The 24205-nt window shown below is 45.1% G+C and overlaps 1 protein-coding gene across 1 annotated transcript; it reads left to right on the top strand.

The window, feature by feature from the left end:
* Window positions 1–19727, top strand: LOC115044702 (collagen alpha-6(VI) chain-like). The gene is made up of 39 exons (XM_029503868.1): window positions 1–124; window positions 469–1044; window positions 1389–1940; window positions 2901–3506; window positions 3795–4355; window positions 5027–5578; window positions 5889–6467; window positions 6774–7337; window positions 7430–7785; window positions 7878–7956; window positions 9877–10022; window positions 10144–10236; window positions 10404–10457; window positions 10638–10709; window positions 10801–10827; window positions 10919–10963; window positions 11375–11428; window positions 11520–11582; window positions 12125–12190; window positions 12561–12614; window positions 12833–12868; window positions 12944–13006; window positions 14281–14343; window positions 14800–14862; window positions 15536–15598; window positions 15679–15729; window positions 15860–15895; window positions 15997–16059; window positions 16137–16199; window positions 16285–16320; window positions 16403–16439; window positions 16574–16585; window positions 16822–17315; window positions 17759–17849; window positions 17942–18595; window positions 18680–18767; window positions 18943–19091; window positions 19170–19229; window positions 19496–19727. The coding sequence occupies exons 1-39, from the start codon at window positions 1–3 to the stop codon at window positions 19714–19716; spliced, it is 7566 nt and encodes a 2521-aa protein (XP_029359728.1). The 3' UTR covers window positions 19717–19727.
* The last annotated feature ends 4478 nt before the right edge of the window (window positions 19728–24205 follow it).

Genomic DNA, 24205 nt, shown 5'->3' with positions numbered 1-24205 from the left:
ATGTTATGTGTTTTTAAAGGAGGAGAGCAACTCATTGGTGGTCCAACAATGAAGGGAAGCAAAGGTCTTCTCTTCAGCCTCATCATAGCAGCGTGTTACTGCGGTGTCAATGCTCAGCTCAAAGGTGAGTTCAAGTCCAGTAAACATGAATGGACTGGGATCAGTGAAGTGCTCTGAACACCAGTCCCTTTTAGCTCTTCAGAAATGCATTCTTCGCAGTCTTCCATTTTTCATCTTTTTTTGTTTTTTATTTTTAAAAATGTGTCCACATATTCATACTGAGTCAGCTCAACCTCAGCTAATTCTCTCTGTTACTCAGTAAAGTCTCTGTTCTCTGTAATCGGGGAGAGAAGCTCAGAAAAAAAGGACTAACTAAAAACACAGACGGAATCCCTCCTGATCAAAAACTGTATAGTAATTTAGTTCATTTGATACATAGGTCACTGACTTTATTCCTCCTTCGTCCAGAATGTGAAAATGCCACTGTGGCCGACATCGTCTTCATCATTGTTGGCTCTGACAGCATCAAAAGTCAGAACTTTCAGGAAGTCAGAAATTTTCTGCGGAATGTCATCAAATCTTTAGACATTGGCCCCAAAAAAGTTCAGATAGGCGTGGCACAGTACAGTAATGATCCTCACCAAGAGTTCCTGCTGAAGGATCATGTGGACAAGAAGTCACTGCTGGCTGCTGTGGACAAAATCCCCTACCGAGGAGGGGGAACAGAGACAGGCAAGGCCCTCAGCTTCGCCATGAATCAGTATTTTGCCCCAGCGGCGGGGAGCCGAGCCAGCCAACAGGTGCCACAGATTGCTGTGGTCGTGACTGATGGGGCATCAGCAGATGACGTGAGTGGACCCGCTGAGAGTCTGAGGGCTCAAGGAGTCTATGTATATGCCATCGGGGTCGGAGCGGCAAACAAAAGGGAGCTCGAAACCATCGCCAACGTTCCCCCTGAGCACTTTGTGTTCACCATTGACAACTACCCGGCTCTGGACCAGATCAGGACACGGCTGCTGACAACCGTCTGCAGCTCTGTGGAGGGTGAGGATTCATTGATCATCTGTCAATTTATTCAGTTTGCTATAAAATAAAGAGAAACATCTAGTCATATGAAATGGAAAAGCAGATGGCGTCAGCAGATTACACCGTTTTTGAGATCATAATGGACCTTCATCACCCTTCAGTTAGTTTATTACTGTTGTAATCTGTAGTAATATATTTATTTTTGATTTGTAAAGGTGCAACTACATTTTTGTTGTGTTCACCACAGACTCTTTGGCCCATTTTAACTGACAAAGAACAAGTCGCAGACAGGAACTTTGTGTGTTCCAACATCAGACTGTACTGTACTGCTATAAACTGCTTTTTGTTTTGTCTTATTTCAGCTTTGGAACAGAAGTATGCAGATATTTTCTTCTTGGTGGACAGCACCATACCCCAAGGACCGTTATCAGTGTTGAAATCAGAGCTCATTAAATTCCTCAAGAACATTACGATTGGAGAGTCCACTCACCGCATTGGTTTGGCTCAGTATGCTCAGGATTTCAAAGTTGAGTTTTTTCTAAATGATCTTAAAAACAAGGCGGAAATCATAGAAAGAATAGGAAGTTTCCGCTTACGGCCTGACCAAAAATATCAAGTGAACCTAATCACGGAGGATGCCAAGAATAGGTTTTTTGCCGCTGGGGTTGGAGGCCGTGAACAGCTGGGCTTCAGACAGTTGTTGGTCATCGTTCCTTATGAAGACCCAAATGGGTCTCTGGGTAGGAGCACTAACATGCTTTACAAAGAAGGGCTACAGATTGTGGTAATAAATCCAGGTGCACCAATGGAACTAATAAAACTCCTTGAGGTTAATTTAATACCTGTATTTGAGCATCATGTGGCTGCTAAATTATCCAGAGCTCTCGAGCCTGAAGTGGTGACCATTATTGAAGGTAAGAACAATTTTACTAATGCCATTATGATTATATCATTTTCTGCATCAGCAACCGCAAAGTCAGCCAAACTGTTGTGTTTTTAATTACATGGGAACGTTTTCTTTTTTGTGTAGTGCATTCCTACTACACACACAATCACAGAAAATTGACAAAATGAAATTAGTGATCTATATCTTGCCAAAGGAAGCTGTGTAAAACACTGATCGCCCATAATTACAACAAAAATTTCACCTGCAGCTGGCAAACAGCAACAGATCTCAGTACAGAGCAGACACAAGTTTGACTTGAGTTACAATATTTTAGACATCTTGCTTTAATGCAAAATATAAGAAAAGTTTGACAAAAAAGTTTTTTTCATGACCGTAATTTCCGGACTATAGAAAAACAGTTTTTTACATATCTAGGCCACACTTGTTTATCAACCGCAGGTGTAGGAAATATGGGAGGAAATGGCATACGGCAGGAATTATGTTACACATAAAGATCAAGTTGAATGCTGATCACATTTAACTTGAAGGCTGCATCATATGCATTGCCTCATGTGTTTTCCATGATAAGGATGTGTGCAGCTCTCTTATCACTGGAAATGTTTTCACAAATACCAAGTTATTTCAAGTCTACATTGGTAAGTTTCTCAGGATGTTCTGAAATACAGACAAAATTCTTGAGTATACTTTTGCTTTTCCAATTCCCGTCACTGCTTAGTTTCTTTTAATTTAAACAAATAAATACTTTTTAACTGTAATAGTCTTTCTGATTAAGATAATTTGACATCAAGCAACAAACACTGTTGAGCGCACGCTAAATCTACTCTTAAATATATTCAGTGCACCGAAAGTATAAAAGTATACAGGTCTGTTGGCAGGAAAACAGGTCACAAAGCAGAATGTTTCATTGGGTATATTTGAGCAGGAAAGTGGCTCATAGCTCAGCTATCTGACAACACTCTTTTTACAGATTGCAAAGGAGCCAATGTGGCAGACGTTGTGTTCATTGTGGATGAGTCTGGAAGTATTGAAAAGACAAACTTCCAGCTAGTCCGGGATTTCCTGCACTCGATGGTTGGCAGCCTAGATGTTGGTTTGAACAGAGTCCGAGTTGGCCTTGTTACATATCAAGATTCTACTACAGCCCACATCTACCTCGACACACCCAGAGGCAAAGCTGAAATCCTGCAGTACATCAGCATCCTGCCTTACAGTGGTGGCGGGACACAAACTGGAGCCGCCCTAAACTTCACACGGGAACAAATCTTTATTGAAACGAGGGGGAAAAGGAAAGGCGTCCAGCAGGTGGCAGTGGTGATCACAGACGGTGAATCTCAGGATCGTGTGAGCGAAGCGGCGCTTAATCTTCGACGGGATGGTGTCACCATTTACTGCATAGGAATCAGAGGGGCCAAAATATCTGAACTGGAGGAGATGGCCTCCCACCCCTCCCATGGTCATATTTTTAACGTGGAGAGTTTCACCAAGCTGATGCCTCTGAAGCGTGAGCTGCAGAAGATTCTCTGCACGAACATCATTCATGAAGTGGTCAAAGAGGAGACCGTCATCAAAAAAGGTTTGAACAATTTTATTTTTTTATAGTTGTTTGGTTACACAAGTTCAAATTTAAAGCTTTTATATGTATTTAGCAAATGAATAATGAAAGTCAGAAGTCCCTGTCAGTATCCAAGTGATAGTCACTTCTTGGCGGCCTGTCCGTCCTTCCTATCATTTGCTTGTTTTTGTCTTTGAGATGTAACATTGTGATTCCTGCCTCTATTTCAAAGTGTCTGTTCATTTCTTACCTTCCCCGTCTCTGAGTTCATGGAAATAACTAACCTCTGTGGCTGCCATTCTTCTCCAGCATGTGGACAAAAGGATGACGCAGACATCTTCTTTCTGATGGACGATTCGGGAAGTATTGGACATGAAGACTTCAATGACATGAAAAAGTTCATCATTCAGCTTCTGAAAACCTTCCGTATTGGGAAAAATCATGTCCGCATTGGGCTTGTGAAATACTCCGATTCTCCAACTCTGGAATTTGAGCCGACAACATATTCGGACGTAAGGGCCCTGGAGAAAGCTGTGAATGGTATTAGTCATAAGGGAGGTGGAACAAAGACGGGAGGTGCACTGAATGACATGATTGGTCACTTTGATAAAGCCGAGGCCTCTCGTGGGTACAAAGTCCCAAAATACCTGATCGTCATCACAGATGGAAAATCTCAGGATGAAGTCAAAGATCCTGCAGACAAAATAAGGGCTAAAGATGTCATCATCCATGCCATCGGAGTGAAAGATTCAAACAAGAAGGAGCTGGAGGAAATCGCTGGTGACCCTAGCAGGTCTCACTTTGTCCACAATTTTGATGCCCTGCCTTCCCTCAGTATTGACATCACCAGTGACATCTGCTCTTCTGACGGTAAGGAAAACTGGACTACCTCGACTTTGAAATATACATCTATCTTCTGTGGAGTTCAGTTTAAAGCAGCACTGGTAAAATGTAGGCATGAAACACCATCTGCCATGAGCCCCAAACACCAGAGAAGGACCAATCAAGTGGCTTAAACAGCAGAGATCACAGCTAGAGAGTTCGAAAAATGATGTTTTCCGTGGACATTGGTGAACATCATGGATCTGGAAGAAGACACCAGACTGGTTAGTTGGTACCAGTAACCAGTAACACAAATGGGGTGAAACTGGTGATGAATGAACTGAATTGATGAATTACTGAGCAGGGTCATATTTTTAGTCACAGACATTTTGAATGCTTGATCACTTTTGAAACAGCAGCTGGAAGTTCCAGTTCCACATATTCTCTGCTGCCTGAGGTGAAGGTAACGTAGCCAGCTTAGCCGAGGTGAGCTAGACCATTCAGTTATTCGTGGATTCTGCCCTTCAATGTGCAAACAGATTCACATGGCTCTTTTGGAAAGATGATGATCTTACTTTCATTTTTTAAACAAGTAAAAAGACACACCCTGAGTTGATTTTTCTGTTGCCTTAATCCTTTGACACACAAACTACCGGGCCATGAGCTAAAAAAGGGGAAAGAGAGCATCACACTAACATTTTTGTGTTCTGTGTCCACAGCTTGCAAATACGTGCCACTCGACATCATTTTCTTAGTTGACAGCTCTAGGAGCATCTCTGAGAAAAGCTACAAGACAATGAAAGATTTCATAAAATCTCTTGTCAGTAAGTCTGCCATTGGGAAGAACGATATGCACATCGCTGTCATGCAGTTCAGCTCTGAACCAAAAATGGAGTTTTCCCTTGACACCTACTACAGCCAAGATGAAATTTTGAAGGCCATCGATGCAATGCAGCAAATGGACCAAAACACTTACACAGGAAAAGCCATCAAAGAGGTGTCACAGTATTTTTCTCAATCCCGAGGAGGACGCCCTGGCATAGGGCAGAGGCTGCTAATTATAACGGACGGAAAAGCCCAAGATGACGTCAAAGTGCCTGCTGCAGAGCTTAGAGCAAAGAATGTGGTGATATATGCCATTGGAGTGGACAGGGCTGAGACCAGCCAACTGAAGGACCTCAGCGGTTCACAGGAAAGGGTCTTTTATGAGAAGGACTTTGATGAACTGAAGCAACTGGAGAACCAGTTGGTCGTAAAGCTCTGTGAACAAGGTAAGAGCTTGACAAGGCTATTCTGGAAAGTAATTTAGAGAAGGTCACAGTTCATAGTGTCAATATCATATACATATTGAAAGACAAGACTCCAGATTCTGATTATGCAGCTACTAAGTACTGACTTAGGAAGGCGCCAGACATCATGTGTTTTTTTCTCTAACTATGTTCATGAAATCCAAAAACTTAATACAGATTTTTACTGTTTATTATCTTGTGTTTTAACATTTATGAACAAATTATGTCCTAAAATATTTTATCTTGCTTTTTGAGTTCCATTGTAACGACTGTCCTTTTCTTCTTCTAATAGATTGCAAGAAGACAGAAAGAGCTGACATTATTTTCCTTGTGGATGGCTCCACGAGCATAAGTCAGACAGACTTTGGCAGCATGCAGATTTTTATGAAGTCATTTGTAGAAAAAGCCACAGTTGGAAAGGACCAGACCCGTTTTGGAGTCATTCTTTATGCAACGACACCAGCGTCTTATTTTGTTTTAAAAGATTTTGAGTCCAAACGCGATGTTCTTACAGCAATTTCAAATATAACTGCACCAGCAGGAGATACTTACACAAGCGCAGCCTTGAAATTCTCATCACAGTACTTTGGGGCTGTACATGGTGGCCGAAAAGCTCTCAAGGTGCCACAGATCCTCATGGTGATCACAGACGGGGAAGCCACCGACCCTAATGATCTGAAGCCAGCATCTGACAAGCTGAGAGAAGACGGGGTTACTGTCTTCAGTATTGGAGTGAAAGGGGCAAAAATGGAAGAGCTGAAAACCATGGCTGGTGGCGACACATCCAAAGTCTTCTATGTAGATGATTTTGTGGCCCTAGAAACCCTACACAAGAATATTTCTTCTGTTCTCTGCAATTCTACTAAACCAGGTAAGATGTGTACTAAACCAGGAAGGACACTTGTAGTTCAGCCACTTTCAGTAGCGTAGTGGCGGGACAAAATACAAACATTACATTTGTCAGCATGTTCGGATGCAGCTAAAATGTAGTAGTTTATTGATTGCAAAGTGCTACATAGAACTTGAGTCCTATCTTTTTTTTTTGGGGAATGTTAATTAACTCTGCTGAAAATTTTGCCCCCATCAATCTTCATCGACAGTGCAAGTACCCTGACTTACAGCAAAGTTGTTTGTTGTCAGTGTGGACTTATACCTGTCTTTTGTTTTTCTTTGGCAGCTTGTGAGAAAGAGAAGGCCGACGTTATCTTTCTACTTGATCAATCAGGTAGCATCAGCGTAGAAAGCTACACCTTGATGATAAACTTCACAGCACAACTCGTGAAGAGCCTTGACGTCAGGGAATACTCTATACGTGTTGGAGTGGCTCAGTTCAGTGATGACCCTAAGCACGAGTTTTATCTTGACAAGTACTCCAGTAAGGAGGATGTGATTAGACACCTTCAGAGCATCAAACAAACTGGTGGAAACACCTACATTGGAAAGGCCTTGGGTTACATCAAGAAGTACTTTGAGGTGTCACATGGCAGCCGCAGAAATGACCGGGTCCCCCAGAATCTGGTCTTGATCACAGATGGCGTTTCTCATGATAAAGTGGAGAAAGAAGCGCGTGAACTCAGGTCTCTGGGGATTGTGGTGTCTGCCATTGGTGTGGGAAATGCGTCGATGCCACAGCTCAAGCAGATCACTGGCACCAAAGAGAAGGTTTTCAATGTGCTTAACTTCGAGGGCTTGGAAACTATCAAAGAGAAGGTGGTTAACGACATATGTCGAAATGAGTCTGGTGAGTTGAATAGTGTGACTGTCTGTCTTTCCCACCATGTTTTTCGGTGTCTCAAACCGTCACAGGTAAAACCATGTTTCCATTTGCTGCAGGCTGCACTATTGATGTCGCCATGGGATTTGATATTTCTCGGAGGCCCAGGGCTCCTGGTGAGATGCCGATCAGCGGCCACACCAAGCTACAGACCTTCCTGCCAGAGATCGCCCGTTACCTTTCCTCAGTACAAGGCCTGTGCTGCGTTCACCCCAAAGATGTGGAAACCAGAATGTCCTACCATGTGTTCAATCGCAACGGACAGTCTCTGTATGACACAAACTTTGAAGACTACAGTGAAGATGCAGTGAAGAAAGTCATGACCCATCTGTTGTCAGAACCGACCTACTTCAACACCGCTCTGCTGAATGCCTTCAAGGAGATGTTCCTAACCAAGTCAGGTGCTAATGTGAAGGTAGGATTGATAATCCAGTCCATTTGCACTTTGAAATACATCCAGTAGAATTCATTGACAACAGTATAACTAGAAATTAATTTACCATTTAGGTGCTGGTGATCTTCTCAGATGGACTCGATGAAGATGTGATGAAACTGGAGCAAGAATCCGAGCTGCTGAGACAGTCTGGTAAAAAGTGGCATGCTGAGTTGTTTCAAAAGTAGAACTGTGGATCACTGAATTCCTCCCCTCAGTGATTTCTTTATTATTAACTATTCATTCCACAATTCTACGTTTAGATTCTGTCTTCTCCTTCACCTTCACTTACTGCTCATTGCTAAATGTTTGACGTCATCCCTCCCGAGTGGGTTGGTGTGATATGTTAAGCAGCAGAACTCAGGAAAATGGTCAGGGACCCACGGAAGAAGGTGGTCTGATCTGATGGAGCAGATTTTTTTTCCCGTCATGTGGCTGGTCGGGTCTGAGTGTCTGCAGTGCCTCTTATCTGGAGAAGACGGACACCAGACCAGCTGGTGAAGAATTTCCTGCTGGGACTTCCTGCAGGTCCTCATGGAAACAGCGGCGTCTTTCAGCAGGATAACGCTCCCTGCCTCAGTGAAACTCCGGTTCAGGAATGATGTTGGGAACTTGGCTGCATATTCTCCAGCTCTCAATCCAGCCCAGCATCTGTGCGATGAGCAACAAATTCAGATCCATGCAGGCTCAACCTCAAACTTCCAGGAGGATCTGATGCTGAAGTCGTGGTCCAGATCCCACAGCTCAGCTCCAAAGGTCTAAAGGAGTCTCAGAGTCTCTGTCCTAACATCACATTCTTCTAATGCACGAGCATCGCCCCCATCAGAGGTTGTTCTTGTGGACTGACTTTTCTCCCGTAGATCTAAATGCAGATGTCCCTTTAGTCAGTGTTCCTGTGGCCACACCAACCGATTCGTTTATGTTTCTTCATTCATTCATTTATTTGGGTTTTCCTTTAGTTTGTCTGCCTCTGTACCTCCCACGTTTGGACCAGTAACTCTAATCTCTTGGTAGAGTACCAGTCAAAGGTTCGGACTCTCTTTGCCATGTTGTTGGTTGGATAGACTGTATGTGCAGAAACTGTGATGTTGTTGGTATTTTGTTATACTCGTACATCATCCATCCTCATGAACACATCACACTCACTAACGCATAGAGTATGCGTTATCAACATGTGACACACACACACACACACACACACACACACACACACACACACAGTATCTCCCTCCCTCTTCCATTGATCTCACTAACGTTGGTCCGGTTAGCTGGTTCTAACCAACCACCTGCTACAGCTAACCATGCTAACTTCACTCACCGGCTAACTTAGCGGCAGCGCCGGGCTCGTTCTCGGTCACCTTCTTCCGGTCAGCCGCCTCACCTGGCTGTTCTCGGTCACCTTCTTCCGGTCAGCCGCCTCACCTGGCTGTTCTCGGTCACCTTCTTCCGGTCAGCCGCCTCACCTGGCTGTTCTCGGTCACCTTCTTCCGGTCAGCCGCCTCACCTGGCTGTTCTCGGTCACCTTCTTCCGGTCAGCCGCCTCACCTGGCTGTTCTCGGCCACCTTCTTCCGGTCAGCCGCCTCACCTGGCTGTTCTCGGTCACCTTCTTCCGGTCAGCCGCCTCACCTGGCTGTTCTCGGTCACCTGACTGTTCTCGGTCACCTTCTTCCGGTCAGCCGCCTCACCTGACTGTTCTCGGTCACCTTCTTCCGGTCAGCCGCCTCACCTGGCTGTTCTCGGTCACCTGACTGTTCTCGGTCACCTTCTTCCGGTCAGCCGCCTCACCTGGCTGTTCTCGGTCACCTTCTTCCGGTCAGCCGCCTCACCTGGCTCGGCAGACTGATCGAACTGACAGAGAGAATAATTTCGCGGCTTTCGGCTTTGAGCCGAACAGGTGTGTTGCCGTTGCTTAGCAACAGGTCACAGGCCACAGGCGACGGAAGCCCCAGAGGGCCAAAAGGGAATAACACAGAAAGAGTCAGTCACAAAATGATTTTTAAGAAGGTATACAGCGTATGCCAGCGTATCACGTAGACATTTATTTATTCCAATCTGTGTGTTCCCGCCTGCAGGGGTCAGCGCTCTGCTCACTGTAGCCCTGGAGAAAGCCCGTGACCCCGCCCAGCTGCAGATGGTGGAGTTTGGCCGCGGGTTCAACTACCATCTTCCTCTGAGCATCGGCATGCCAAATGTGGCCAGCACCATCTTCAAGCAGATTGTAAGTCTGGTTGGAGTCTGTTAAGACCTCTGTGGAAGCTGAATGACGCTGATGGATTTACAGACTGTCAGCGTCCACCCAGGAGATGTAGGCGGTTATCATTTCCTCTGTCTGTCTGCAGAATTCAGTGTCAGACAGGGAGTGCTGCGGCATCACGTGCAAATGTTCCGGACATGAAGGCGTCCGCGGTTCACCAGGAACTCCGGGGTCAAAGGTGACTGAAATACAAACATCTATACACTTTGTACATGACGTTCTCTCTGTGTCCACACTCACATGGGGGATAAGTTTTACTCCCCCCACTTATCTGTCGACCTCATCAGATTCAGAAACATTGGCCGTCCAGGCCCAGTCGTCTGACTTGGTGTGTTTTATATACAGGGCTCACGTGGACAGAAGGGTCAGTCAGGCTTCCCAGGAGAGGAGGGAGTCAGTGTAAGTCAATCCACACATCTAAGATCACAACGGGGTGAAACTGGGAGGAGGGGCTTGTTCTGATAATGATGATGGATGCTTGCTGGCCTGCTGCTGAAATCAGTGTGACACAGAGAAGAACACAGTCTTCAGACTTGTGTTGTCTGTTGTGTCACCGTTGGTTAAGCTGGGTTTCTGCAGGGCGAGCGAGGACCTCCAGGACAGAGTGGATCTCCGGGCCCTCAGGGCTGTCCTGGAGTCGGTGGACTGAAGGTACAGTACGACTCAGACATAGTGAAGAAAACTTGGAATGATTTGCCCGTTGGATATTGTTCATGTGTTAAAATTGTGCTTGTGTCTGCAGGGCTACCGAGGAATCTCAGGCAACAGGGTGAGTGACTCAGGCCCGTTTCCATGTAAAGTCAAAGTGCATCATTTAGTTTGGACTTTCACTAAAAGAGGACTGTCCTCCAACGCTGCAGGGAGAGAGCGGAGAGAACGGACTGGACGGAATCAACGGAGAGCAGGTACGAAAACCTGCAAATGTTAACAGTCCATCTGGTCTACAGGTAGACCTCCATGTGGGCTCTGATTCTAAATCAGGTCCAGGTTCTACATTAACCCAGTGAAAGGGTCAAAGGTCTCCATCACACATTAAAAGCAGCAGTCTAAACTGCCCTTCCTGATTGGCTGACTGACCTGCTGGTCCGAGAGCTCCAAAGAGAAGAATGAGAGAAGAGATGTACAACTACACAGAGATGGCTTTTGGTTGTTAAAACCACAAAGAAATCCTCTTCAGATTAACAAATCAGAAGTTTTAGATTTAGATCATTAAAATAAATTATGGAACTTTAATTCAAAACATGGACTTTTAAATGACTTGTGGGAACGAGCATCAATGTGTTTCAGGCTCTGAGCTTTGTCTGCTGTGTTTGCAGGGAGAGACGGGACCAGGCGGAGGGAGAGGAGAGAGAGGACACCCAGGAAACCCTGTAAAAACACTTTATGTTGATTTTCATTTTGCTGCATAGTTAAGTGTCTGTTTACTTTAAGCTCTTCACACTGTCATGATGTCCTCCTCAGGGTATCCCAGGTATCAGAGGGGGAGCCGGGCTGAAAGGACAGCGAGGACTGAGAGGAGATCCGGTGAGTACCAGATAAACACACCGAGCGCAGACACACCCAGTGGGGCAACTTCAGCAGCCACAACATGATTTGATGATGATTGTTGCACAAACACACTTCAGTCCTGAATATCAGACAGAAAGAGGTAAAGTGGAAACCAGATGTTCTTGTGCTTGGCAGAGTCAGTCATGCACAGACATACTTAAACCTCAGTTCACTTCATTTCTGCTGTCTTTGTTGTGCCAAAAAACTGCACTGCCTTCTGATCGATTGATTGATTGTCTTGTCTGTTTTTTTTTTTTTTACTTAACTCAGATTGAATCAGTCACTCGTGGTTTCTACAAGTAGACAATACATTGAGTCGTTGCCTAAAATGTTAAATTCCCACCAAAGGAAATTGTGAGGTCGGTCTGTTTTCTTGTAGAGAGCAGTTAATAACTGATGGGGACGTTTTTAATAAACCACAGCACAAAGAGGTTAGACTGAGAACAGACCCAAATATAAATATTAATGTATGAATAAACTCTTATTTTTTAACTGAAATCTCTGTGTCTGTGTGATAGGGAGAATCAGGTATTGACAACAACATCCCAGGAGCCAAAGGAGACCCAGGGAACCCAGGTTTACCGGTAAGAGACATCACACAATCCAGTAAAGGATTATAAAGTATACAAAGTTTTCACACAGCCAGGGAAATGTGCCATTTCTCTGTTCTATGAAAAAATGCTAAAAGAACAAATAGTGAGTGTAAAGCAGTTTTAGGCCAAAAGCCAAACCACCAGAATTTTTTTTGTTTGAACACATTGGTTCATGTACAGTTTCATATACAAGTGATTTAATTTAGTCCATAGTGCCTCTGTTTTTAGTTCATTGGATTGGACATTTTAATGAGATTCAAGTTTTGACCTTCTTTTTCATTTGCATACCCACAGTTTTATAAGGAAACCTGAAATGACTGGGCAAAATACTTTTATTAATCAAAAGTCCTTGAACCCCCAGGGTTCACCTGGACCAGATGCGCGGCCAGGAGAGGGTGGGGTCCCTGGAAACCCAGTAAGAGATTTACTATGTTTCAGTAGACTGTACAGTATGTAACTTATGACAGTTTTGTCACTCAGTTATTGCTGAATTAAAATATCTGACGTCAACTCATCAGAAGAAGCCATACTAGAAGGAGAGGCGCATTGATCCTCAGTGTGATGATGTATTATAAAATCCTGTCAAGAAATTATCACAACCACTCTTTTTTTTTTTTTTTTTTGGCTGCTTAGGGTCCAGATGGAAGAAGGGGTGCTGCTGGTGTGAAGGTAGGAGTAACTTGATGCTGTTGGTGAAACTTTATGACTATTGTTTTATTGTACTCTTTCACCTCATTTTTGCAGGGATCATCTGGTGAACCAGGAGCTCCAGGAGTCCGAGGCAGCCCCGGTGCTGCTGGTCCTCAGGTGAGCAACTTTTAAAACTTAACCTCGCTCTATCCTCCAGCTCTTATTGTAACATTGGTTGCTTTTTACTCCATTTATATCAATAAAAACTAAATGGAAAAAAACAACAATATACAGTCAATTTTGGTAGAGCAGTGCTGTTGTTCATGGTGATTTATTATGTGTGCTGCACTTTTAAAGTTACAATGGAGGACGATATGAGAAGTTTTTTTTTTTTTTGCTAGTTGTTTTTCTGTGAGTTGTCAACATCTAAAGCTCTGACAGACTGAAGGCGAAGAAGGCGAACATAATGTTCATATTGTTTTCACTGCCATATTCAGGTGCGGATAATGTTTGTCGATTAGGAAAGTACAACTGAGGCTTATGGGACACTTACTAGAATAACTTAGCCCATATTAGCCAGTTCGCAACCTCAGACCCTTCTCCAGACCTGGTCCAGAGTTCAGCCTCATCTCACTGTGACCAAGCAAATCATTTTTATTTAGTCTGGTTTGCGTGTTCATGTGTAGTATCTGGATGACTATCTGTAAATGTTTGCCATGGGGTTTCAAAATAGCTATAAAAAACATGAAAATTCCATTTAATACCCAGACCAATAAACTCTAAACATGTTGAGCAGATTCACTCTCACAATCTTTGTCCCATTTTACCAGATGGACTCTGCAGCAGCTGTAAATAGTCCTCCCCTGGCGAACATGTGTCAGAGAAGTGTCACTGAAGAGGTTTTGTTGTGGTGGTTTGGCAGATGAACAGACACAAAACTGCAAAGAGAAGCCACATGTCTCTGTGGGATTATGTTTCCATGGAAATAACATTTATTTCTACTCTTATTACATCCCTACTTCCTTCAAAGCTGCATATGGGTTCTTCTCAAGAATTGCACCATCAAATGTGGAGCATTACATAATGGGTTGAATTCTGCATGTGAGAAAATTCAGCTGGATTTCACCTGGAGACCAGGTTTTGTAACCTGCTTTCTGAGGACATATGCAGAAAACAATGACCACAAAAGAAACTGACACAAGTCCCGATAAGTTTCACTGAAGACATCTGAACAACCTTCTGCATTCATTCATGTACACAATCTGTCTCATCTGATCCTGTTTTATGGAGTAAAAGGGTCACCTGTGTGTCTTGAATGATTGTGAGATGACATGAGCGAGGAGACAAGTCAGGAGGGGTTGGGATGGACAGTCGGACACAGTGTGACTTTGATGTGGATGATGTCTTGATGCTCTGTCTTAAACCCTAATCCTGACCCTGAATCTCTGCAGGGACGCAGAGGAGCCAATGGTCAACCAGGTCCAAAAGGAATCTCTGGACTTCCTGGACCTCAGGTCAGTGCATCACCTAATGATTGTTACAATACCTCTGACTTGGATTTTAGAACTATTTTATTTATTTATTCATTCATTCCTTCATTCATTCTATATGCATCCACCCCGTCTAGGTTTAGAATGCAAAAGGCTTTATTGCTGATACACAAGTACAGAAAAATTTGGACTGGCATCTCTTTGTACTGTATGATAAATACCTCTTATGTCAATTTAAAAATGAAACAATAGACAAGTGAAGAGATAATTCAACTCCAGGAAAACCTTTGATGCTGATGAAATTTAGAATTGGATGCACTCGTGTCCACCCACTAACCTAAACTCTGTCCTGAGTATTCATCTGTTCCTCAATCAGAAACAAGTTGCACTGTCTGCTTTAAACAGTGAAGCTGATCTTCAGGCTCAGTGTTTCTATGATGGGACATTTTAGCTCGGACTGTGACTGACGCTTTCCTGCAGGGTCCACATGGAGCAGCTGGAAGCCCGGGATCAGCAGGACGCCGTGGCCGTAATGGACAGAAGGTGTGCAACACCTGTAATCTCCTGTTTCTCCCGTCAACAGAGTTCAAGGTCCACACATGTCGGTGGTATTTCTGTTGAAGATGCTAAAATTGCTGTTCTATTTCCAATAAGTCAATATCTTGACTGATGTCATTATGGTTCATCTTGAGATCATGAAAAGAAACCCATCCAATAATTGTTGTGATATCCCAGATATCAAAAGACATCTATCCTTTATCGGGCCAGAAGAAAGTCTTGTGCTCCAAGTCTGGCTCATTTACATTATAATGGTCAGATGCTCGTTCCGTATCTGGATAAGCAGAAAATCATAAATTGTCAACCAATATTGGAGGATAACAGCCAGAATCTACCATTAAGTGGAAGTATATGTGCAAACCGTACTGCTTCAGTTTGCTATCTGGGATTTCACCCTCACAACACACTAGATGAGGAGTCAGAGGTTTCAGCAAGATCCAAAGAATTCACCACTTTATTAGTGTGACTACAAAACTGTGGGAAGACTGAACCGTGAAGGGTTCAAATTAAGAGATTATAAATCATTTCAATTCAGATTCAGGAAAGTAACAATAATTCAAATGTTATCATTTTTAAATCTTGTTTGGTTGGTGGATCAATGTGTCACGTGTGGTTAGGTAGGTCCAAGGTCAAAGATTTCTGTTACTGTTGTTTTAAGGGTCAACCAGGAGACCCGGGTATAAAAGGCTCTCCAGGATCACCAGGTCCCAGAGGAGCACCGGTAGGAAACAGAAATTGTGTAAATGTTGTCATATAAATTTTATATTCATCCTCAGACTGACTGACTGCCGTCTGTTTCAGGGTCAGGATGGTAGTGATGGTCCTGGAGGTGAAGGGCCCAAAGGCACTAAGGTAGACCCAACATGAAGGACCTAAAATATCTCAGAATTTATTCCCAGCATCCTCACAGACTGGTGAAAACAATGCAGTCAGAAAAACCTTTAACCCAGAGACATTATAAACTCTGGCCTTCTCTGAACAGGGGGATCCTGGTTTTCCTGGATACCCTGGAGTACCGGTGAGTCTGTGAAATCTAAATAATCCTTAACCCTGAAAACAAGGCCCAGACTTTTCAGGTGTGAGCGACCACTTCCTGTTGCTGTGTTTCCTGGTTCTCAGGGTGAAGCTGGTCTGAAGGGAGCCAAAGGATATCCAGGACGCAGAGGGAACCGCGGTCGAGGGGTGAGTGACAGCAGATCTGTTTTTCTACTGCCTGAGCTTTTACATCACGTCTTCTGTTTCTGCTCTGACCGACCCAGGGGAACTCCGGCAGGCCGGGAGAGTCAGGCGTGCCCGGAGAGCCGGGTTATTCGGGACACAGGGTAAGAGTCGGACCTCGCCGCCGTCTGAATATCCGGTTGGTGATATGATGTCAGCACGCGTCTGAACTGTTTTTCCTCCATCCAGGGCTCCAGAGGGCCCCCAGGAGACAGCAGCCATCTCGTAAGTCCACCTTAAATTCTCTTCACCTGCCAACACTGAGAGTTAAGAAACTGTTGACCAAACATCTCTGGTGTCGTCTCAGGGCTGTGAGCTGACCAGCTTCATCAAAGACAACTGTGGTAAGTCCTGACAACGCACAAGATACAGCCACTTCAGCCCAGGAGACGTTTGTTTTAAGTGTCTTGACTAAAAACCTGAAATTTATCAGCACAATGTCCTAAAAGTCTAAAGATGATTTCCCTCCTCCACACAGCTTGTTCCTCTGGTACGTATGTCTCCACTCTGTGATGGTGGTGAGTAAAGCAGAGTTTTAAATATGATTTCTGTTCTGTTGACCTCAAGTGACAGTCATCGGGCCGGCCTCGTGGTCCAAACTTCACCCTTAGACAGCAGGATTATAAAATTCTACTTCGACGTCGCAGAAAGCCAGACTCCGCCCAGACGTGGAAGCATGCGGACCAGAAATTTCCTTTTGTGCTGTAGTTTTACTTTCTTCTCCAGGTAGGTCAGAGTGCCCGGCCTTCCCCACCGAGCTGGTGTTCGGTCTGGACATGTCCAAGGACGTGACCCCAGCCGTCTTCCAGAGACAGCGGGACGCTCTCCTGTCCCTGCTGGAGGACGTCACCGTCAGTGAGAGCAACTGTCCGACAGGCGCCCGGGTGGCTGTGGTGGGATACAGCTCCCACAGCAGGCACCTGATCCGCTTCCACGACTATCACAGCAAGAAGCAACTGACGGAGGCTGTGAAGAACATCGCCCTGGAGCGCTCGGACAACCTGCGCTATCTTGGGGCCGCCATGCACTTTGTGGCTCATAGCACGTTTAAACGTGTCAGAGGAGGACTGACCACAAGGAAGGTGGCGGTGTTTTTCTCCGGCGGTCAGTCCCAGGATGTGGATGACGTGGTTCCCGTCATGATGGGGTACCGGGCTTTTAAGATATTCCCAGTGGTCCTCTCTCTGAGAAACGCTCCAGCCATCAGTCGAGCGATGGAGGTAGGTTTGTTTCAGCAGTCTGTCCTGTCTGACCTCATCTGTATTAATGCGGCAGCTAAACCGGTACAGGCCTTCTTTGGCCATTGCCAGATAACCATCCCAGGATGCACTGAGCACAGCCAGTCTGAAGATCCCTTCAGAGTTCACTTCACCGGCCTGAAAACACCAAGTCAACATTTTCGGACAGCAGGCAGCCCCTACAGTTCGCTGTTTGAACATCGCAGACGATCTTCCAGCAAATCCTGGAAGATAACAGCCAGAGTAGGACCAGATGTGGAAGCATGTAGAGCAGAGTAGGGCCAAGAAGCCAGATGTGGAAGTATCTGGGCCAGTTTTCAGCACAGGATGGATCTCAGTTTATCATTGTGGTCTATCTGAAGTGACTACAGTGGGCTGAAGGCATTATTCACATCAACACTGTGTTGTTGTTGTTTTCGTTTCAGGTTGATGACTCTGGAAACTACGTCTTCACGGTGCTGGGGAAGGACGTGGCTGCTGACCTGAGGAAGGTCAAGAACTGCGCCATCTGTTACGGTGAGCAGATTCAGTTCACCTCAAGCAGGTTCCTTCAGATATATTAATATTTTATACTGATGGTGTTTCTGGATGATGGCTGCTGTTTTCAGACCCCTGCAAGCGTTCAGAGGAGTGCGCCTTCATCCAGGAGCAGCTGCAGCCCCAGGAGGTCGACGTGGACCTGGTCATGGTGGTGGACAGCTCCAGGGAGATGCAGGCCGACGAGTACGCTGGTGCCCAGCAGCTGCTGAGCTCTGTGGTGGAGCAGCTGGCCGTGACCTCGCAGCCCCGCCGAGGCAGCAACCGGGCCCGGGTGGCCGTAGTCCAGCAGAGCGGCACCGGGACCCCCAAGGTGGAGTTTTCCCTGCAGACCTACCAGGACCAAGACAGGATGAGGGAACACCTGATCCAGACCATGCAGCAACAGGGCGGCTCCTCCGCACTGGGACAGACGCTGGAGTTCACCCTGAGGGAGGTGCTCCTGAAGGCCACCCAGCCCCGCAGGAAGAAGGCCCTCCTGGTCCTGGTGGGCACAGAGACGGCTTACTCAGACCGGACCAAGCTGCAGTACATCTCCCAGAAGGCCAAGTGCGAGGGGGTGGCGCTCTTTGTGGTGACGGTCGGTGACCGCTACAGCCGGGCTCAGGTGGAGGAGCTGGCCAGTCTGCCAGTACAGCAGCACCTGATCCACGTGGACCGACTGAAGGCCGATGAGCAGGGCTTCACCCAGCGCTTCTTCAGAGTCTTCCTCTCTGCCCTCAGCAGTAAGACACCAGTCCACATTTAGTTAGTGCCATGTTGCCTTCAGATAGCAGCCAGTTCACTTTCACTTCCTGTGGTCGTTTCAGAGGGAGTCAACACGTATCCTCCGCCTTCGTTAAAACAGACCTGCAGCCGACTGATTGGCCAACAGGACACACTGCTTTACATCAATGGGTAACTTTTTTCTCCTCAGTTTAGGACGGAAACATTCAACATAATGATGTTTGGGTTGTTTTACCTTAAATCCAGTGTTCTGAATTCAAGGCCAAGAAAGCTGACAAAAAAATAACAGCCAAGGAGACTATGATGATACTATTCATTTTCCCATCGACTTCAATGCTGTGTCCAGTCAGGGGTCAGTGGAGCCAGACTATTTCTCGGCAGATGATCCAGATCAGAGGATTCAGGCAGAGGAGGGAGGGCGGAGTCAGACCAGACTCATCGACAGTCTGACCACAAGTTTCAGCCCAAGTTCATTCGTAGGAGCAGAATTCAACGGTAACACACTTCAGTCTACACAATGTGTACACACACACAGACTTAGTTCAGAGTTTGAACCTGACACTGTTCTCTCAGGTACGAACATCCTGGTGAAGACCCAGCTGACCAGCTCAGTCACCAAAAGTAAAGGAAAAGGTAAAGAGGGAAACACACACACAGCAGATTCCTTTAAATGATTCCTCGTCAGGATGGAAAGAAAACCCTTTTATCCGTTATCATTATCAATCAGTAGGTATAGTTGGTTTATTCGCCCTGTGACTAAAGTGAGGCCGAGCACCTTCTACTGTCCACATCCATAAGAACGTGGAGGTGATGTGAAGCAGGCCGGTCCTGAAACTGTCAGAACCGGAGCGATGAGCAGCGTCCTGAATGAATCTTCTGTCTCTCCTGCCTTCACCCAGAGTCCTGCTCCCTCAGGCAGGAACCGGGCCGCTGCAGGAACTTCGCCCTGAGGTGGTTCTTCGACAGCGGCCGGGGCAGATGTTCTCCCTTCTGGTACAGCGGCTGTGGTGGCAACGACAACCGCTTCATGACTCAGAGGGAGTGTGAGAGCTTCTGTGGGACGAAGAGGCTTGAAGGAAGACCAAGAGCTGTCGTCAGACGTCAGAACAAGACAGGCTGAAGGAAAATGGACCAAATCAGGAAAACTTGGTTGAGGGGGAAAACAGGGATCATGGTCTAAACATATCAGGGAATCTTCAAACTGTCCGAACTCTTTCTTTATAAGATCAGGTCCCCTCTGAGCAGCTTGACTGACTGAAAATAATTTTTTTTTTTTTTCATCTAAGTAATGTTTTCATAGCAATATGTGATGTTGTGTATAAACTTCTCAATAAAAATACTAGATCTGAAAATAATCATAAAATAATCATTTCATAACCACTTTACAGGATTTGAATTTGGTGTGAAGGAATTTAAACCATGAGGATCCCGGTTGATGGTTGTATGGCAGACCAGGATCGTGCCTCGGAGCTGATTTCTGACTCATTTTGACGTCACACTTTCGTCTCGTCTTCACTTTTGACCATTTTTCTGCTTCAACATCAACCCGCTGACTGACACGTATCCATGGTGACCAGTAATAAGCTTTATTCTCTTCTTTCAGTGTCGTGTTCTGGCTAATCAGTGACATGGTGTGTCCTGTGGATGGCAGCACTGTACCACCATCTGTTCACTTTCTGTTGGCTGAATTGGACCGCAGACCTGGCTCGGTGTGTGTGAGTATAAGAACACTCAAAGGCCAATGGTTGGGGGATCGAACCATGTCTTAAAATAATGTCCATAAAGTTTTACTTATTCTGAATCTGTCAGGCTTTAAATATGACTTTATAATTCCAATAAAAATGACCAATTTAATATAAGCTCTAATCATTACAGTAAGTCTGTGACATAATACTTAATTTTCATGGTGATTGTTGAATTCAGATGACAGATTTATAATCTACTGAAGGTTTTTGCCAACATAGACCTGGTGGCTGTATAGAGGATTATGTGTGAAATGTTTTTTAATGATAATTTTAATATTGACATAAGCTTCTTCCTGCAGGCTGAGTCCCCATCGGAGAGAAGCTCAGACCTTTGATGCTGTTAAGAATCGCATCCAAGATTTTCCTTTTAACTCAGAGAAAACTGGAGGGAAGACACTTTCAAATGTCTCCTCACACTGAATGTCATCAAATTAAAACAGTGATGGGAAGTGGCTCATATAGACACCAAAAGCAAAGAATCTGTGTGTTTCCTCCATGTCAGAATCCATCCACTTTAACACAGCTGACAGCACTGAGTATGTCTGTTATCATAGCCAGACTGCTGCGTTAAACACATCATCATCGTCACCCTCCGTCCTTCTTTGTCTTATCTTGATTTTCCTTCTCAGCCTCATTAAGTTGTATTCATCCTCTTTGGTGACAGTGTGATGCCAGCGCTGCTCTCTGAGTGTCATCACTATTAGTTGTTGCTGCTTCATGCTCTGATGTTTCCACTGCTGTGAGCTGCTGCTCACAATGGAGGATAATTCACTCCAAACTGGGGAAACACAGGAGCAGAGCGCATGCTGCTTTCCAACACAGCTCTGTGGTGGACCATTGTATCATTAATGAAAATAACACGGCAAAACCCAACAACAGAGCCCGACGGTTAAACTGTTGATGTTAGTGTTGTATTTCAGCTAACTGTCTCATTGCAGGTTGATGAACCTCACCTTTAATCCAGAGTTAACACGTCAGTCTGTCAGCTGCTGCTGTGAAAACTCCAGGTTGTCATCTGTCTGTCAGCCATCTTGGTTTTTCAAACCAATAGAAACCACCTTTGCAGGAGAAGGTAGATCTAGTCTGGCCTGGACAGTCAGTCCGTAGCTCCGCCCCCCCCAACCCCTCCCCTCCTTCGTGGTCTGTTTGCCTCTAAATGGAGCTTCATTTAAAAAATGAACATCATGTTGTATTTCAGACTGAGACCAGAAACTCATCAAGAAAACGTTTACTGAGGAGGAGCAGGGAAATTTTCCCATAGACTTCAGTACAGTCTGCCTTCTTTTGTTTATTTATTGTCTGCAAAAGAGTGTGTAGACAGAAGAATAAACAGATGCTTTTGTATGTGATTGGTTGTTGAGCTGCAGGAAATGATTGGTTAACTCAAGTCGACCTGAAGGAGTTGTGTGGAACATGAAGGCAGGATGTCAAAAATAGAATCAACATGTTCTGTCTGAAGTCGGGCCTGGTTCATGATACTTTGGCTCTTTTTTCCTTTTTCCCTGTGTGTGTGACAACACAAAAGGATGAAGCCGTCAGACCAGAGGGGCGCTCACACGCAGCTGATGAAGAGTGTCTCCTCGGCTTCATCAGCAGAGTCCTGAGGCCTGAAGAAGGGCATCATCATCATCATCACTGCTTCATGGCTCACGTGTCACACACCTGATGGAGTAGAAGCAGCTGAGGAGCCTGAAGTGATGACTCGTTTAGAACGAGTTGTTTCAAAAGGAAAAAAAAGAGGTCAAATTAATTGACTAGGGACTAAAAACCACCATGAAGTAAAATCCAAACTGAAGCGTATTCCTCCTGGAAGGAGACCAGGATGTGATCCTGGCCTCGTTCCCCTTCCCCTCGCCTGCCGATACAGCTGGGAATATCTGCTGCTGCTTCGCCCTTGAACGAGCTCCGTCCACCTCCAGCAGCTTCTCTCTGAGCAGAAATGGGTTAATGAGGCGTCCCAGACCGGGAATTCTGGGAAAGCAGGAGAGAGATGGAGCGAGCGGTCGTTATTTCTGAGGAGCTGACAGCTAAATGAAGCCGTTTCCCTGTAAACACAGCGGAGGAGATGATCTGTGACCACACCAGACTGAGACTGATGACTGTTCCTCAGTCAGCTGAAGATCCGGCCCTGATGTGTCGGTTCATTTAAACAGCCCAGGGGTGAGCTCAGACCTTATCCTTATCATCACAGGATAAACCGTAGAATACATTTATGAGCCTGAGCATCTCTGACCTGTGACCTTTAGCCCCGCCTGACTTAAACTTTGTCACCAACCCACTCAGACACCAGAAGTTCCTCCAGAGATGGAAAACTACACTGAGATGGTTTTTGGCTCCTAAAACCACAAACATATCTTATAATGGAAATCACCCCTTCAAAATAAAAGACTGGTAGTAGTTCAAATGTTGAGCTTTAATATAAAACATAGATCCTCAACATCCTGATTTCCACCTAACAGGCCGGTTACCACCATTTTCTTTACACCCATATTTAACATCTCAGGTCCTCAATTAAACAGACTGTGACTCTGTGGGAGTTCAGCAGGAAGGAAGTTCTATAAAAGGATTTTGATGCTTTTTTTAAAGGTTGTCTTTTGCTGCCTTCCGACTGAACGAGGGAAAAAGGAGGAGGAGCAGTGAGTCGAGCTGTAACCTGGTGGAATGAGACGGTTCTCTGGGGAACCAGCCTGTCTCAGCTGAGACGGCTCTAAGTAGGACAGACGGGAAGCTCAGTGTGACACGGTGTGTCCTGGACGGCTCCTCTGTGACAAAGAGCTACGTTTGAATCATCTCCAGTTCAGTACGAAGCTCGTTAATGAAGTCCTCCTGTTTCTTCTTTCTGCAGAAATAAGAGGACCAATCAGGCAACAGATGGCAACACCTGCACTGTAACAACACCATTTAAACATTCCCACCTTTTGTTGATTTTGTGTATAAACCTGGACTGATCTGACTGAACTGTGCTTCATTTTAAAGCAGCTGTTGGAATCTGACCTGTTTTCACTCTGCGTCAGAAAAACTGGAATCCTGAAACAGGATCTCCTGCTCCTTGTCCTGTTTCTGAGAACTTCAGGTACATCAGATGATCTGCTGCCGTCATGACTGACCTGAATTCACCATTTGATGCTTGCGGCTACACAGCAGGTAAGAAACTGGAACATCACATTTGCATTTTACTTATCTAAGGAGAAAAAAAGAGGCTGTTACCCAGAGCATGTAGACAGGAGGTCAAAGGTCACAACACCCAGTTTGTTCAAGGAAGATAAGGCAGAACACGTTTATTCCATCCAGGGATTTAAAGGGCCGTGTTTTACGGGGACTTTAATCAAACCTCAGCAGGTTTTCAATCAGCTCGGTGCTCAGAGGGGAAACTGATGCATCAGCACAATGCACATTTTAAATGTGTTCTTTTGAAGCTTAATATTCTGCACAGGCAGCTGACAGGAGGGATCTCTGTTAGAACAGGGAGCAGACACTCTGCTGCTCCTGCTTTAGTGAAACTAAAAATAAACAGATGCCATGATTAGAAAATAGAAGATAGAGTATCAGGTTTAATGGACAAACTATATTTTTCAGTTAGTTTTTTTTTTCAGTGAATCTCAGCATCACATAACGTTTTTTTGTGTGTCAGAGGTAAATGCATGTGAACAGTTGTGTTACTCAGAGAGACACACACACACTCACAGTTCAGAGCTGTGAAAGACATTTAGGTGAAGTCACGGCTGTTTCCTGATCAGACAACACCTGAAGTCAATAGGAGACGTGTCTGTTAACACCGGAAACAAACGGATGCTAACCAGGCTAAAAATAGGTGTGTGTGTGTGTGCGTGCATGAACATACTTCACAACTTGCTCACAAAATGT

Source organism: Echeneis naucrates, chromosome 6 (genome assembly GCF_900963305.1).
Source record: "Echeneis naucrates chromosome 6, fEcheNa1.1, whole genome shotgun sequence".
Classification (NCBI taxonomy): Eukaryota; Metazoa; Chordata; class Actinopteri; order Carangiformes; family Echeneidae; genus Echeneis; species Echeneis naucrates.
This window is presented reverse-complemented; position numbering and strand designations above follow the sequence as displayed.

Coding starts and splice junctions, on each gene's coding strand:
- LOC115044702 (XM_029503868.1), top strand. CDS start 1: ATGTTATGTGTTTTTAAAGGAGGAGAGCAACTCATTGGTGGTCCAACA. Junction 12,191..12,560: donor CAGGGAACCCAGGTTTACCG/GTAAGAGACATC, acceptor TTGAACCCCCAG/GGTTCACCTGGACCAGATGC. Junction 15,896..15,996: donor CTGGATACCCTGGAGTACCG/GTGAGTCTGTGA, acceptor CCTGGTTCTCAG/GGTGAAGCTGGTCTGAAGGG.